This window comes from Jaculus jaculus, chromosome 1 (genome assembly GCF_020740685.1).
Source record: "Jaculus jaculus isolate mJacJac1 chromosome 1, mJacJac1.mat.Y.cur, whole genome shotgun sequence".
Lineage (NCBI taxonomy): Eukaryota > Metazoa > Chordata > Mammalia > Rodentia > Dipodidae > Jaculus > Jaculus jaculus.
The window spans coordinates 202,528,005-202,542,877 of NC_059102.1; the positions used below are offsets into that span (position 1 = coordinate 202,528,005).

At 42.5% G+C, this 14,873-nt stretch overlaps 1 protein-coding gene across 2 annotated transcripts in view; it reads left to right on the forward strand.

The window, feature by feature from the left end:
- Nucleotides 1-369: 369 nt before the first annotated feature.
- Wwc2 (WW and C2 domain containing 2) overlaps nt 370-14,873 on the forward strand; it is a 250,300-nt gene continuing 235,796 nt past the window's right edge. For both annotated transcript variants that reach the window (XM_045141686.1, XM_004657110.2), the window contains exon 1: nt 370-534. In XM_045141686.1, the coding sequence (XP_044997621.1) occupies nt 404-534 (131 nt within the window). In that variant the 5' untranslated portion in view covers nt 370-403. The remainder of the gene's footprint in view (nt 535-14,873) is intronic.

Genomic DNA, 14,873 nt, shown 5'->3' on the forward strand with positions numbered 1-14,873 from the left:
ATGAGGAGGCCCGTCGCCGCCGGGCCGCTGCTCCGCGGAGCTTCCCGGATCCGAGCCCAGACGGCGTCGGCTTGGGCAGCCTGGGCGCCGCGACCCTCGGCGGCCGCAGGGGGACGGGAGGAGGAGGAGGAAGAGGCGGAGGCAGCGGCGGCCGCGAGGAGGAGGCGGAGGAGGGTTCGCTCGCCTGTTCCGACGCAGACATGGTGGACTGATCCCCAGCGGGGCCGACAGCAGGCTTTCCCGAGGCGCCCCCTCGTCCCCCGAGCGTGGCCCCGCCGCGCCCCGCGCCCCCTCGCCCGAGCCCACGTCGCTAGCGCGCGGCGGCCGGGCGGCCCCTCGCTTTCCCGCCGCGTCCAGCGCCCGGTCCCTATGGAGGCGCCGCTCGCCGGCGAGGCCGCCGACCATGCCTAGGAGGGCCGGGAGCGGGCAGCTGCCGCTACCCCGGGGCTGGGAGGAGGCCAGGGACTACGACGGCAAGGTCTTCTACATCGACCACAACACCCGGAGGACCAGCTGGATCGACCCCCGGGACAGGTGGGCGGCCGGGCCGCGGGTGGGCGCGGGGACCCCCGCTTCGGAAGTGCGGCGGCGCCTGTTGTCCCGGAGACCTGGGGGAGCGCGTGGGAGCTTCGCGGGCCCGGGACCCCCGAGGGCTCTCGGGGAGGCGAGGCTGGGTCACCTCGCGGGGCGTCCCTTCCCAGGCCTCTTTGCCTTCCCGATGCCCCTCCGAGACATGCAGACACCTCCAGCCCCGAGGGAAAGGCTGGATGGGTGCCCCTGGCTGCGCACCCCAGGTCCAACTATCGGACCCAGAGGAGGCCACCTGAGCCGTATTAGGACCTCTCCTGAACATTAAAGTTGGCCAGATGGTGGTGGGAGGTACCTTCGGCCTTTGCAAGGCACGCTGGGCTTGGGGCCTCTGGAGGCCTAAGTGCACGGTGAGCAACTAACCAACCAACCATCCAAGGCCACCTGTGGCATCTCTCGCGCTATTCTTGGCTCCTAGCCGGTGCACCCCTAGTCCGGCCAGAGGTCCTGAGCTTGGAGAGGAGTCCTACTCCTAGTTGAATTCTGTAGTGGGTGTAACTAGCTTTGTCCCTTTGATTTTAGAAACACTTGGTTTTGAGACTCCCCTACGCCTAGTCCTCACCTGAAAACTTGAAGTCAGATTTAGTTTTGAAGGGAATATACATTGGAACTGAACGTTGGATATAGGGGAACTCTGCCTTGAGTTTAGCCTGGTTTTGCACAGGTCTCTCTGTGCACGCTTTATTCCCACCAAATCAGCATCTCAAAAGTCCAGGAGTGAAGCTTAGCTGAATGCTCACAGATGTTCTGTATCCTATCCTTTTACTTTTAAGAGGAGGATTTCTTAGAATTAAAGGGCACACATCTGTAATTTCAGCCCTTGATAGGTACAAAGATCAGTAAGTAGTTCAAGGCCAGCCTGGATTCTACGAGACCCTGCCTCAAAGAGACAAGAAAGAATACTAGAGAACATTCTGAAATTTGTAAAATGACCATTAAGGAAATGTTCTCCCCTCTCCCTTTGAGATGATCTCAGGCTGTAGCTCAGACTGCCTTGGAACTCATGGTTGTAGCCTAGACTGGCCCCAAACTCACAACAATCCTCCTGCCTTAGCCTCCCTTGGTCTGAGACTGTAGGCATGAGCCACTATGCCAGGCTAGGTATTTCTAATTGTAAATTTAAGTGACACATCAATAGCGACTTACAGTTTTGTCATTTCTGAAAATTCTTGCCTGCTTTTTATGGAATATGGCCTGAGGGGTTTATAAGTTTTTCACATGCTTTTCTCTGTTAAACATTATCCACTTTTCTCAGTTTGCAACTGCAATACTTTTTTACTCCATACTTCTCAGTTGCTCTTCCTAGGAATTTTGGTTTTGAAAGGTATGAAAAAGCAATTATAAGAAAGTCATAAATGACATTATTAATTGATGGAACAATCCTTGTTAAATTATCCATGAAGGTTTCAGTTTAGGTTTCCCTCCTGAAATGGGAAAAGGCACTTGTGCACAGGCCCAGTCTTCCACTACCTGGCAGCTTGTGGCTGGCTTGATGAAAGTTATGACAAGTGTCTCACCTTTGCAGTCTCTCCAGGCTTATTAGTTGTCATAAACTTCACGCTCTGAGCCAGTTATTTGACTTACTGCGTTGCACTTTGAAACGACTTAAGAGATAGTAAATGTCAATGCTGACGGTGTGCACCCAGCAGCGGCTGCTAAGGCACCTGGATAAATATTTGACTTTTACAGTTGTGCCATACTTCTTCCTGTCTTTGGCTACTTGGAGTTTCAGGTTATTGAAATGGCAGTAAATTCTTGAACTATGTAGCATTTTTAGGTTCTTTTCTGCTTCAGCTTATGCTTTTTATTATATCGTCTCATTTGTTTACTGGAGAAGATTGTAGGACTATGTAATGCCTGTGTGAAGCAAATAGAAAGTGAAGTAAAGTTATATGACGTGGCTTATCCATATCACTACTTGTTACACAAGTTAAGCCTGTCCCTTATTTTAAAGTCTAATGGATTAGCAACTACTATGAGCCCTGCTTTCAGGCAAGCGGATAACCAGTTTATTTGGTGATGGGGACAAACTGTTTGGCTAAGATGACATATTATTTGTTTTCCTTGAGGCTGTTAGGTCTTTTAAATATTTGAGGATAACACACATATAATAATAATTATTATTTTAAAATATTTTTATTTGCAAGCAGAGAATAAATGAATGAATGAATATGGGCACAGGGCTTTCATCCGCTGCAGACAAACTCCAGATGCATGTGTCAGTATGCATTTGGCTTTTTTTTTTTCTTTTTTTTTTTTTTTTTTTGGTTTTTTGAGGTAGGGTCTCACTCTGGTCCAGGCTGACCTGGAATTAACTCTGTAGTCTCAGGGTGGCCTTGAACTCACAGTGATTCTCCTACCTCTGCCTCCCAAGTGCTGGGATTAAAGGCATGCGCCACCACACCCGGCAGCATTTGGCTTTATGTGGATACTGGGGAATTGAACCTAGGTCATTAGGTTTTTCAGGCCAGTGCCTGAACCGCTGAACAATCTCTCTAGCCCATACTTATTATTATTACTTTTTTTTTTGGAGACAGGATCTCCTGTAGGTTGGCTTCAAATTTACTATGTAGCTGACATTCAACTTCTGTTCATTCTGTTTTGTGAGCTCCAGGGTTACAGGTGTATGTCACCATGCCTGATGGTATTTGAATATATAAACTTGAATGATTATAAGTATTTCTGAATTTCAGTATGAGAGTAGAAGATATTCTGTGAGATCAGTCATTATGACATATTAGTTTAAGTTTGGTTATACTTTCTTTTAGGACAATTAAGTGACAGTAAGTCTTCCTAAATAGTGTTAGAGCTGGTTAGGGATATCTGGAATAACTTTGAACCCTTGTCAATTTTGTTACACATACATGGAGAGAGAGATGTTACTCAGACAAGTTGGAGTGTGTGGATTCATCTGCAGGACCAAAGTATAAATCCTAAAAGAAAAAAGAAAATGATTTGATTATTGTGGTTCTACAGTATTGAACTTTTTGCTTGCTTGTTTGTTTCGAGGTAGGGTCTCACTGTAGTCCAGGATGACCTGGAACTCATTCTAGTTATAGGCTAGCTTAGAACTCAGTGATACTCCTATCTCTGTGTCTCCAGTGCTGGGATTAAAGGCTTACACCACCAATATTGGCTAGTTTTGGACTTTTAAAAAAAATATATTTTTTAAGATTTACTTTTATTTCTTTATATATTAAGATACAGAGAGAGGGGTGAGAGAGAGAGAGAGAGAGAATGGGCACGCCAGGCCTCTATAGCCACTGCAAATGAACTCCAGACACGTGTACCACGATGTGCGGTTGGCTTACCTTGGACATGGAGAATTGAACCTGGGTCTTTAGGCTTTGCAGGCAAGGGCCTTAACCACTAAGCCATTTCTCCAGCCCTAGTTTTGAACTTTTAAAGCCACTTACTTAAAATGAATATCATGATTTATCCAGTCATTTTTGTTTTTTATTCTGTTTAGAGTAGGAATTTTGTTTTTGAAAGTTTCTCAGAATCAGGTGTTTGTACTGACGTCATGGGAGGGGTCCCAGTGATTTTACAAAAACAATTCCATCTGACAAGAAAGCACACTAGAGTACTACAATCTTTTAGCATATGTTTAAGCTTGTAGAGGAGGTCATGCAATTCAGAATTTCCTGGGACATGATTACAGGTTTTATTGCCCGGTATTACCTCCTAAGTTGAGGTGAGTTTCTGAATTAGTCTAAGCTTGCATTTTTCAACTCTGCAATGGGATAATCCCTGTCTTTCATAGCGATGTTTGTTTGCCCATAGTTAGGACCCAACCAAATAGTAGCAGCGGTCATGTCGACATTTTCATTCAAGAGCTGAGGGGTAGATCAGGAAAGCCCTGAGAGTAGAAGGCACAGCAGCAGTTTACTCAGTGGTCATTGTGAGCTTGCCCCTGTGCCACCAAGCTCTTGAGTCTCCTGTTGCTCTCTAACAGGACTTCATTGTTACTACAATCATCCTCTCTAATACCACTACTTTTCTTATCTTCCAGTGACAGATGAGGAAACAGTTACAGAGAGGAGTTGCCATTTGTTAAGTGTGGAGCCAGGACCTAAACTGGTGGTCCTGTGTCTTCATTATTCCCCTGGGTTCTCTGGATACCTGGGCATGCTCCAGGCTCTGTAGGTATAATTCAAGGGTGGGGGCGTGGGACCTCTTTGCCCAGTGTTGGTTTTTCAAGCTAATTGACTAATCAAATTTAGAAATTATCTTCTTGTGCCTGATTCCTTTACTCCTGTGATGGTTTATATTAAGTGATCTAGAATCATCTGTGAGGGATATCTATGTTTATTTTTATTTTTTTCATTTATTATTGACAGATCGCATAATTAGAGACAATAAACCATGATAATTCCATCCTCTCTCCCACTTCCCCCTTACAAATCCACCCTCCATCAGCTCCCCTCCCCCTCTCAATTAGTCTCTCTTTAATTGTGATGTCATCATCTTTTCCATCTATTATGATAGTCCTGTGTAGGTAGTGCCAGGCACTACGAGGTCATGGATATCCAGGCCCTTTTATGTCTGGAAGATTGCAGCCTACCCTTCCTTTGGTTTTTTACATTCTTTCAGCCGCCTTTTCCGCCATGGACCTTGAGCCTTGAAAGATGTGATAGAGATGTCTCAGTGCTGAGCATACCTCTGTCACTTCTTCTCAGCCACTGTGGTACCTTTTGAGTCTTTCCAGTGTTTACTGCCATCTGAAAAGACAATATTCTCTAGCCAAAAGTTAGAGTAGCATTAATGTATGGACATTAAGAAGAGTGCTTACAGGGCAGTTTGGTGAGCATGATAGATGCATTTAGACAGACATCAGTAGGTGTTACACCCCTAGGGCTCTGGGTGTAACGCCTCCCCTGCCATAGGCTTTTGACTAGATTTTCAGTACTAGGCATGTGTTATGTCCCATGGTGCAGGCCTCCAGTCCAACCAGAGAGCGGTTGTTTGCCTGTGAGGGATATCTTGCTTGGGTTTATTGAGGTGGGAAGACCCACCTTTACTGTGGGCAGCACCATGTCCTAGGTTGGGGTCCTGTATTGCATTAAAAGAAGAGAGCTCTCTGCTTCCTGACTGTGCTGAATGTGACAGCTGCCGCAAGGTCCTGCCACCATGCCATTTCTGCCATGGTACACTATAATCTTGAACTGTAGGGGAAATAAACTTTTCTTTCCTTTAGCTTTTTCTTAGGTATTTTTTTGGTCACAGCAACAAGAAAGTGACTAACACAGCTTCCTAGTGCGCTTGCTTCCCCAGGGTGCTGTTCGGTGGTTTGCTTTCCCGTTCTTGTCTTATTTTGCTTATCACGAACACTCTTTGGCCACAGTAGTTGGTGTTTATAATGAACCATTCATCATGGCCAAGTGTATGGTGTTTTATAAAATATATATTCAACATAGGAGAAAAAGATGGGAGAGATTCATTCACTGCCTCTCGCAATAGAGGGCTAAGATGGATAGGCCGCTCGGGTTTTAGGAACTCGCCCTGAATTCTTGCCCTGAATATTGTCAGAGAGACAGTAATTTTGGCCAGTGGAACTTCGAAGTGGTACTGCCACTCAGAGCAACTTTATATTAAGATAAATGGGCAAAAATAAATCTTGGCTTATGGTTAGGGTCATATAGGTTCCCACTGAAAAGGAAGAGATTTGGAGGGGAGCGGGGAGTGGCAAGGGTGGGCGTGAAGAGGAGACGCAGTTTGGTGTGCCACTGATGTCAAAGCTCACTTCTGGCTTTTCACACTCACTGTTTGTGGCACATGTTAGGGGACCCAGGAATCCTAACTTCTTTCTGTTAAAATCGAAGTGAATTTGACCAACCAACTGCTAATGTGTCAATTCTCCAAGAGTTGCTTGTTATGCTTTATGCATCCTTTATGTGTGGTAGATGTTAAATGGATGTTGGCTTGGTCAGTTAATGAAAACTGCTAAATTAACAAATAACTGTCATTTGTGTGACTCTATTTCTAGTTTTGTATTGTTCTTAACACATACACACACACATACCCATAGCTACCAACAACCAGAGAACCGGTTTTTCAGTTAGATTGAAAATAATGAAAAGTGAGCCACTACAGTTTGAAGAATAGTATAAGTATGTGCACACTTAAAAGAGCAATCAAAACACAGCCATTTCTCATAGCCTTCGTCACATTGTCATGGTCCTACATTGCTGTAAGTTGTTCTTCCCTCGCATGCTCAGGGTCTGGGTGCCAAATGGTTTCCAAGGACCATGAGTGATTATGGTATTGGAAGTGTGGAGAGGTTGCTAAGAGTTCTCTCTCTCTCTCTCTTTTTTTTTTTTTTTAAATCACTCGTGGAAGTGCTAATTTAAACTAAACTTCTATCTTCCAAAAGTCCCCCAGAAACAGTTCTTGTAGTTTTGCAGTTTACTGCAATGAGCAGTAGTTGCTTAGTGTATTTGAATCTCTGAGATTTCTGTGCCGACTTTAATGGTCCATAGTCTGCAGTTTAATTTTGTTGCAAGACTTGGGACAATAGTTGGTTTTTCTAGAAAGACTCCTATTTATAAATGTGCTATTTGTTTTGAGCTGCAAATTACTAAGTTGTCAGCTACAAGTCAGCCATTGTGACATGTGGCCTACCAGCTAACTGGTATTTAAATTTAATGAGAGGAAGCCTGGTACTCTAAGAAAAGTGTGCGAGCTGCCTGCAGGCCCTGCACTGCCTTGTAAAATGCCACTTGCTTATTTGTTCTGTGTAAATTTCTGTAGAAAAATGTGTCTATCTATAGCGAGGGCCACCATCAGCCTCATCTTGCTGGTGGAGTTAGGGAAATAGCAGAAATTGTGTTAGCACTAATGTGTGGTGAAGTCCTTGACTTAGGACTTAGGTGCTGCTCCTGTGAACATGAAGGAACTTGGTTGAACTGACCTCTTGTTAGATTTCGGACTTTTCTTCATCCGTTTTTGAAGTTCTTATTGGTACACTTGCCACAGATATATGTGGGACAGGAAAGGGGATTTTCGGTATATAAATTGTGGGCCAATAATTATTTGCCAAAATGTTTTCAGAATGTTGTCTTTAAGAAAAAAAAAAATTTTTTTTTTTTAATTTATTTGAGAGAGAAAGGCAGACAGAGAGTATGGACACATCGGGGCCTCCTGCCACTGCAAACGAACTGTAGATACATGCGTTACTTTGTGCTTCTGGCTTTCAGTGGGTACTGGGGAAGTGAATCCATGCTGTCAGCCTTTGCAGGCAAGTACCTTTAAATGCTGAGCCATCTCTCCAACTGAGGGTTTTGTTTCTTATTGTGATATATTATGTAACATCAAATTCACCATTTTGAGTTGAGCATGGTGGCACATACGTGGTGGCACATACCTTTAATCCCAGCACTTGGAAAGCAGAAGTAGGAGGATCACAGTGAGTTCAAGGCCACCCTGAGACTACCTAGTGAATTTCAGGTCAGCCTGGGCTACAACAAAATCCAATCTCAAAAAACCAAAAAAAAAAAAAAAAAAAAAAAAATTCACAATTTCACACCTGGCAAAATTCATTTTTTTTCCTGTTTTAAATTTTAAATTAAGTGGGCTGGAGAGATGGCTTAGCGGTTAAGCGCTTGCCTGTGAAGCCTAAGGACCCCAGTTTGAGGCTTGATTTCCCAGGACCCACATTAGCCAGATGCACAAGGGGGTGCACGTGTCTGGAGTTCGTTTGCAATGGCTGGAGGCCCTGACGTGCCCATTCTTTCTCTCTCTCTCTCTGTTGCTCTCAAATAAATAAATTAAAAAAATAAAAAAAAATTTTGACAACTTCCATAATTATGGACAATAAACCATGGTAATTCGCTCCCTAATTTCAAATTTTAATCAAAGTGTACACGTGAATATTTTTGAGTATATCCACAGTGCTCTGCAACCAGAACTGTTATGTAATTCCTGAACATTTTCATTGCCCTCAGAAGAGACCCATACCCCTTCACCTCCCAGCCCTGAAGCCATTGGCAGTCATTACTCTACAGTGTGTCTGGTTTGGCCTCTGCTGGAACAAGACTATATGTATCCCTTTGACTCGCTTCTTTCACTCAGCATTATGTTTTGAAGGTTTCTGCAGGCGATAGCCTTCATTCCCTTTTCTGGCTGAATAACATTCTGTTGTGTACATGTAGCATATTTGGTTTATTTATTAGTTGATGGGTAGTTGGGTTTTACTTGACTTTTTGACTGCTGTGAACATCCATGTATAAATTTTATCTGAATTAATTTCCTTGGTTCTCCTTAGTATATTCATAGAAGTGGGGTTTCTGGGTTTCAATTCTTCTTCTTTTTTTTCTTTCTCCTTCCCCTGTCCCTCCTTTCTTCTTCTTTTTTTTTTTCCAGGTATTGTCTTGTTCTAATGCAGGCTGACCTGGAGTTCACTATTTAGTCTCAGGCTGGCCTCAAACTCAGGGTGACCCTCCTACCTCTGCCTCCAGAGTGCTGGAATTAAAGGGTGCACCACCATGCCTGGCTCTTTATTTATTTATTTTTATTTGACTAGCAGTAGTGTCATATTTGTCATTTTAATGTAAATGCAGTTACTCGGTTGCCTGTCATTTTGTTTTTTATTTTTTTAAAGCTTAGAGACTCCAACTTTTATTTATTTATTTGAGAGTGACAGAGAAAGAGACAGAGAATGGGTGCTCCAGGGCCTCCAGCTATTCAAACGAACTCCAGGTGCGCATGCCCCTTGTTCATCTGGTTTATGTGGGTCCTGGGGAATCGAGCCTCGAACCACGGTCTTTAGGCTTCACAGGCAAGTGCTTAACTGCTAAGCCATCTCCAGCCCTAAACTTTCTTTTTTTAACTTTTCATGATTTTTTTTTTTTTTTTGCAAGCAGAGAGTGAGAGAGAGAGAAGAGAGAGACATACAGAGAGAATGGGCATGCCATGGCCTGTAGCACTGCAAACGAACTCCAGACACATGTGCCCCTTATACATCTGGCTTACGTGGGTCCTGGGGAATCAAACCTGGGTCCTTTGGCTTTTCAGGCACCTTAACCACTAAGCAATCTCTCCAGCCCTGTCTGTCATTTTAAAGTGGCTGCCCACTGGCTGTGTTGAGCAGCCCATCTCATCATTACTAACACTTGTTTTAAGCTGGGCTAGTGGATGTGAGGTAGTGTGCTTTTGAGTGGCATTGCCCTCTCCACGTGTTTTGATAGCTTTAGTGTGACCCAGGCTTTCCCCCTTGATTAGCCTTTGAAGTTTCTGCCTCTCACCTTCTCCTGTATACTCACTGTTTCCTGACCAAGAAGAAAGTTGGCTAAGAAAAACCACATGTTCTTTTTCCTCCCACATCTGACTGCTTGGAATGCTTCTAATGGTGACATTGTAGATATAATCAGTAGTCGTTATTATCTCAACTAGCTCAGTGCCCCGGACAACGGGAGATATAAAGATGAATGAGATTTGGTCCCAGGTCTGCTTTCTTACAATGTAGTTTGCATAACTAAACAAAAAAGTGAAAGAAAATTTGAGTATTGTCTTGACTTTTTCTCTATATTCTTGCAGTTCATTCTAATGACTTTCAAACACTGAGGCAGAACATTTGAGAGGGATTAAAATTAGAATATAGGGCTGGAGTGATGGCTTAGTGGTTAAGCGCTTGCCTGTGAAGCCTAAGTAAGGATCCTGGCTTGAGGCTCGATTTCCCCAGGACCAACGTTAGCCAGATGCACAAGGGGGCGCATGCATCTGGAGTTCGTTTGCAGTGGCTGGAGGCCCTGGTGGTCCCATTTTCTCTCTCTGCCTCTTTCTCTGTCTGTTGTTCTCAAATAAATAAAATAATAACAAAAAACATTTAAGATTTGAATATAGTGGCAAAGTACATAATAAGTTTTGTCTTCATGTCATATATGAAGTATTTTAGGAGATATCAGATATTAAGTGTGATATATAACATATATATTCATCAGCTTATGATTTAAAAATGTTCTTTTTAGATCTCTTAATTAATTAATTAAAGTTGCTTTTACTGTGCTTTTTAAAAGTTGTAGGAATTTAACAAAGCACTGCATTTTAGCCAGATATCAATGCAAACACCAACAGTGTTAAGTTCTGTTGATGTGCCTCTGATAGGACATGAGGACTTGTTATCCTCCTCCAAACTCGTAATAACCTGAATCTGACCAGTATTCCTCAGTGCTTTCAAAGTTCTCAAAACCAAGGAAAATCTGAGAATCTGCCACTGCCAGGGGAGATGCATGCAATGACTCAACGTGATATGGCATTTTAAAACTGGGGAAATAGGAATTAGTGATTTAACATGTTATCAATATCAGCTCATTAACTTTAGTAAATGTACCTTCTAGACGAAATTGAGTGTGGAATATGTAGCAATTTTCTGTATTAATTTGATATTTTCCCTAGGAATCTGAAACTGTTCTCAAAACTAAGTTTATGTTTTAAAATTAAAAAAAATCACAAACAATTAAATGTTTTTCTTTAGTCAAAATATGGACATACTGTGTAATTATGGGGGTTTTACCACTTGTGAAAAAGTGGTGAGTAAAGTGTGACGCAAGGGCTGAACCCTGGCCTGCAGACTTCTCGTACAGCCTTCCAGCTGCATTGGGGTTTCTGTCATGACTGATTGTTGGGGTGTAAACAAACAGAAGCAAAGAATACATGACAAGCTGGGTGTGGTAACACATGCCTTTACTCCCAGCACTTGGGAGGCTGAGGAGGGCAGATCCCTGTGAGTTTGAGGCCAGCCTGAGACCACATAGTGAATTAATTCCAGCTCAGCCTGGGCTAGAGTGAGATTCTATCTCAGAAAACAAAACAAAAGCAAATACATGACAGAACCCAAGATAAATCCTTAAAATATTTACATTAACATTTAAAAGAAAGATGGACTGTTTACGATGACATGGTATGTCCATCACTGACCACTGATTATTCACTTACATAATTTGACTGGAGGTGCTGTAGAGAGTAAAGATGAGTCAGACAGAGAGGCTGAGTTTGAGAAATTGCCTTGTATCTTGCCTTGTTTTTCTTCTAGTGAAACAAAGTATGCCATTTAAAGTTTTCATAAGTGTTTTTTATTTTTTTGAAGTATGTGGTAGCTGAACTTGGTCTATTACTCTTAAGATTGGAGTGAGTTCATGAATACTACTGCTTACTTATATAGCTCATAGACTACTGCTTAGTGATATTATATATCTCATAGACTATTGCTTACTAATATTATATAGCTCGTATGCTACTGCTTACTGATACTATATAGCTCATACGCTACTGCTAACTGATATTATTATAGCTCTTATGTTGACCCAAAACTGATGGGCAGTTTTGCGAGCAGGGCCTGAATTAGAGAGTTACATTTTCTTTGATTCTTGGGATCAAACCCAGGGTCTTGACCATACTAACCAAGCACTAAGATGTAACCCTAGCCAAAGGTATAGAGATAGATATGGTATACAGATAGCTAAATCAAAGTCTAGTCACTTAGTAAAGCTACCAACCAGACAATAGGCACCTAGTATAGGATTTAAACTTTTGTTTAAAAAAAAAGTCATCCCCTCCCCCCCGGGCAGTTTCTCTGTGGAGCTCAGTTTGGCTTTGAACTCTTTAAAAATATTATTTATTTATTTGAGAGAGAGAGAGAGAAACAATGGGCATGCCAGGACCTCCTGCCACTGCAAATGAACTCCAGCCACATGTACCACATTGTATGTTTAACTTTATGTGGGCACTGGGGACATCAAACATAGGCCATTGGGCTTTATGAGCAAGTGCCTTTAACCATTGAACCATCTCCCCTGTCTCAGCTTTGAACTCTTTTTTTTAAAATTATTTTTTTTATTAACAACTTCCATGATTATAAAAAATACCCCATGGTAATACCCTCCTTCCCCCCACTTACCCCCTTTGAAACTCCACTCTCCATCATACCCCCTCCCCATCTCAATCAGTCTCTTTTACTTTTGATGTCTTGATCTTTTCCTCTTCTTATGATGGTCTTATGCAGGTAGTGTCAGGCAATGTGAGGCCTTGGATATCCAGGCCATTTGTGTCTGGAAGGAACATGTTGTATGGAGTCCTGCCCTTCCTTTGGCTCTTACATTCTTTCCGCCACCTCTTCTGCATTAGACCCTGAGCCTTGGAAGGTGTGTTAGAGATATTGCAGTTCTGAGCACTGTGGTCATTTCTTTCCATCACCATGATACCTTCTGAGTCGTCCCAAGGTCACTGCCATCTGAAAAGAAAAGATACTCTACCAAAAATGAGAGTAGCATTAATGTAAGGGTGTGAACATTAACAGTAAGTTCTTACTGGGCAGTTTGATAAGCATAGTATATACATTTGGCCAGACAACAGCAGACGTTACACCCCTAGGGCTCATGACTACCCCTGTTTTAAATTTTCAGTATTAGGGATGTATTCCCTCCCATGGAATGGGCCTCCAGTCCAATTACAGCTTTGGATTTTTAATGTTCCTGCTTCAGCTTCCTCAGTGCTGCAATTTCAAGTATATGCCACTATGCCCAGCCTTATGTGATGTTTAAAAAGGATTTATACATAGGGATATGAGAAAAACAAGCAAAAGAAATCAAACATTGATGAGACCATAGTAGTTCATTGTATGAAGCATAAATATAGTAGTAGTATTTTTTTAGATTGGGTTTCATGTATCCCAAACTGGCTCTGAAACTCGCTATATAGCTGACATGTCTTGGACTTCTGGTCCTCTTGTCTCCACCACCAGAGTGCTGAGAATAAAGGCCCATGCCACCACACCTGGATTGTGCATTGCTGAGTTATGAACCCAGGTCTTCATCCATACTATACAAGAACTCTACCAACTGAGCTGTATCCCCAGCAACAATACTGTGTTTTTTGGAAATACGACTTTTGTAGGGCAAATTGGTGGTGATCATGCAAAAAATAATCCCCATATTAACCTAACTGTGCAGAGTGCTAAAATTTGTCCATCACGGGTGTTCTAGTGAGTACCACATTCATTTTTGTTCTGTGAAAAAGTTTTCTTATATTGTTAGCCTTGCTTTTAAGAAAGAAATAATGATTCCAAGCATACAATAATGAGAATATTTGGAAAGAGAGCTACTGGGGAAAGTCATGGGTTAACAAAGTTGGCTTTGAGAATTGTTATTTCAGTCCTGTAGCTTATGAGGAGTTACAAAGTTCCCAAGAGAATTTGAAGAGGTATGCATTAATGAGCCGTGATCTTACTGGAGGTGGGGCATTTAATTATAAAGAAATACGGGCATTATGTAGAGTATGAAATTAGTGACTTTGAGTGAAGGATGTGCCTTTGGTGTTTTTGTGGACATTGGGCATGCGAGAGGCTTCCCTTTTGTGTAGACTATGCTCTCTGCACACACACAAAGGCTTTCCTATGTGCCCTGCCTTGTATTGGTCACTGTTTCTGAAGATGAACAGCAGTCATAAATGTTCAGTTACAGAGATCTGTGTTATAAATTCCTGATTGAAATTCTGACTTAGTAATAGACCATGGAATGTGTTTTGGTACTTTATTGACAGTTCTCCCATTTTTAAGAAGGTAATTTTATTAAGTGCCAGTGATACTCAATAAAGTTTAAAATGTGGCAGACGATTTTTACTGCAAGAGATTTGAACAATGTGTAGTTTCATTTAGTGAAAAACTTTAATTTCTGCTGTTCTCCTTCACGTTACAGTTTTTAGTAGAGATAAATGAAAATGAAGGGCGTGTGTGGACTGCACGTTGTCCTTGGTATCAGTGTTGTCAGTTTTGTTTCTCATTGGGATTTTGGGCTGGTTCCACACTTGGTGCTGTATTCCCTGATTATCAGAGGATGTGAACTTGGTTGAAAGAGACCTGCTTTCTTTTCTCTTTGCTGCCCTCTTCCCTTTTCTGCTGAGGGCATGGTTTATGGTATTTCTCTTAGGACAGTAGAACTATAAATCAGAATTTAACATGATGGAATGTTTAACCTGAGTGCTGTGGTTTGCTGTTGTAGATCCAAAAGCAGCGCTGTAGTCTAACTCACAGCCATTGTCTTTCCCCGAAGCTATGCCTGCAGAAGGAATGTGGAGACATTCTTGACAGGTTTCCTAATGTCTCTTCTTCACTGAGCACTGGGTGTTTGCATCACTAATGTTTTCATAAACGTGTGTTTAAGTCCTTTGAGGGTAGAGATGTGCTTTGTTTGTACACCTCTCCTGTGTACTTCTTAGATGACCTCTCCCCATGGGCACACAGCTCTGTCCCCAGGGAAAGGAAATAGCATTTGAAGGACCTTTACAAAGATTCT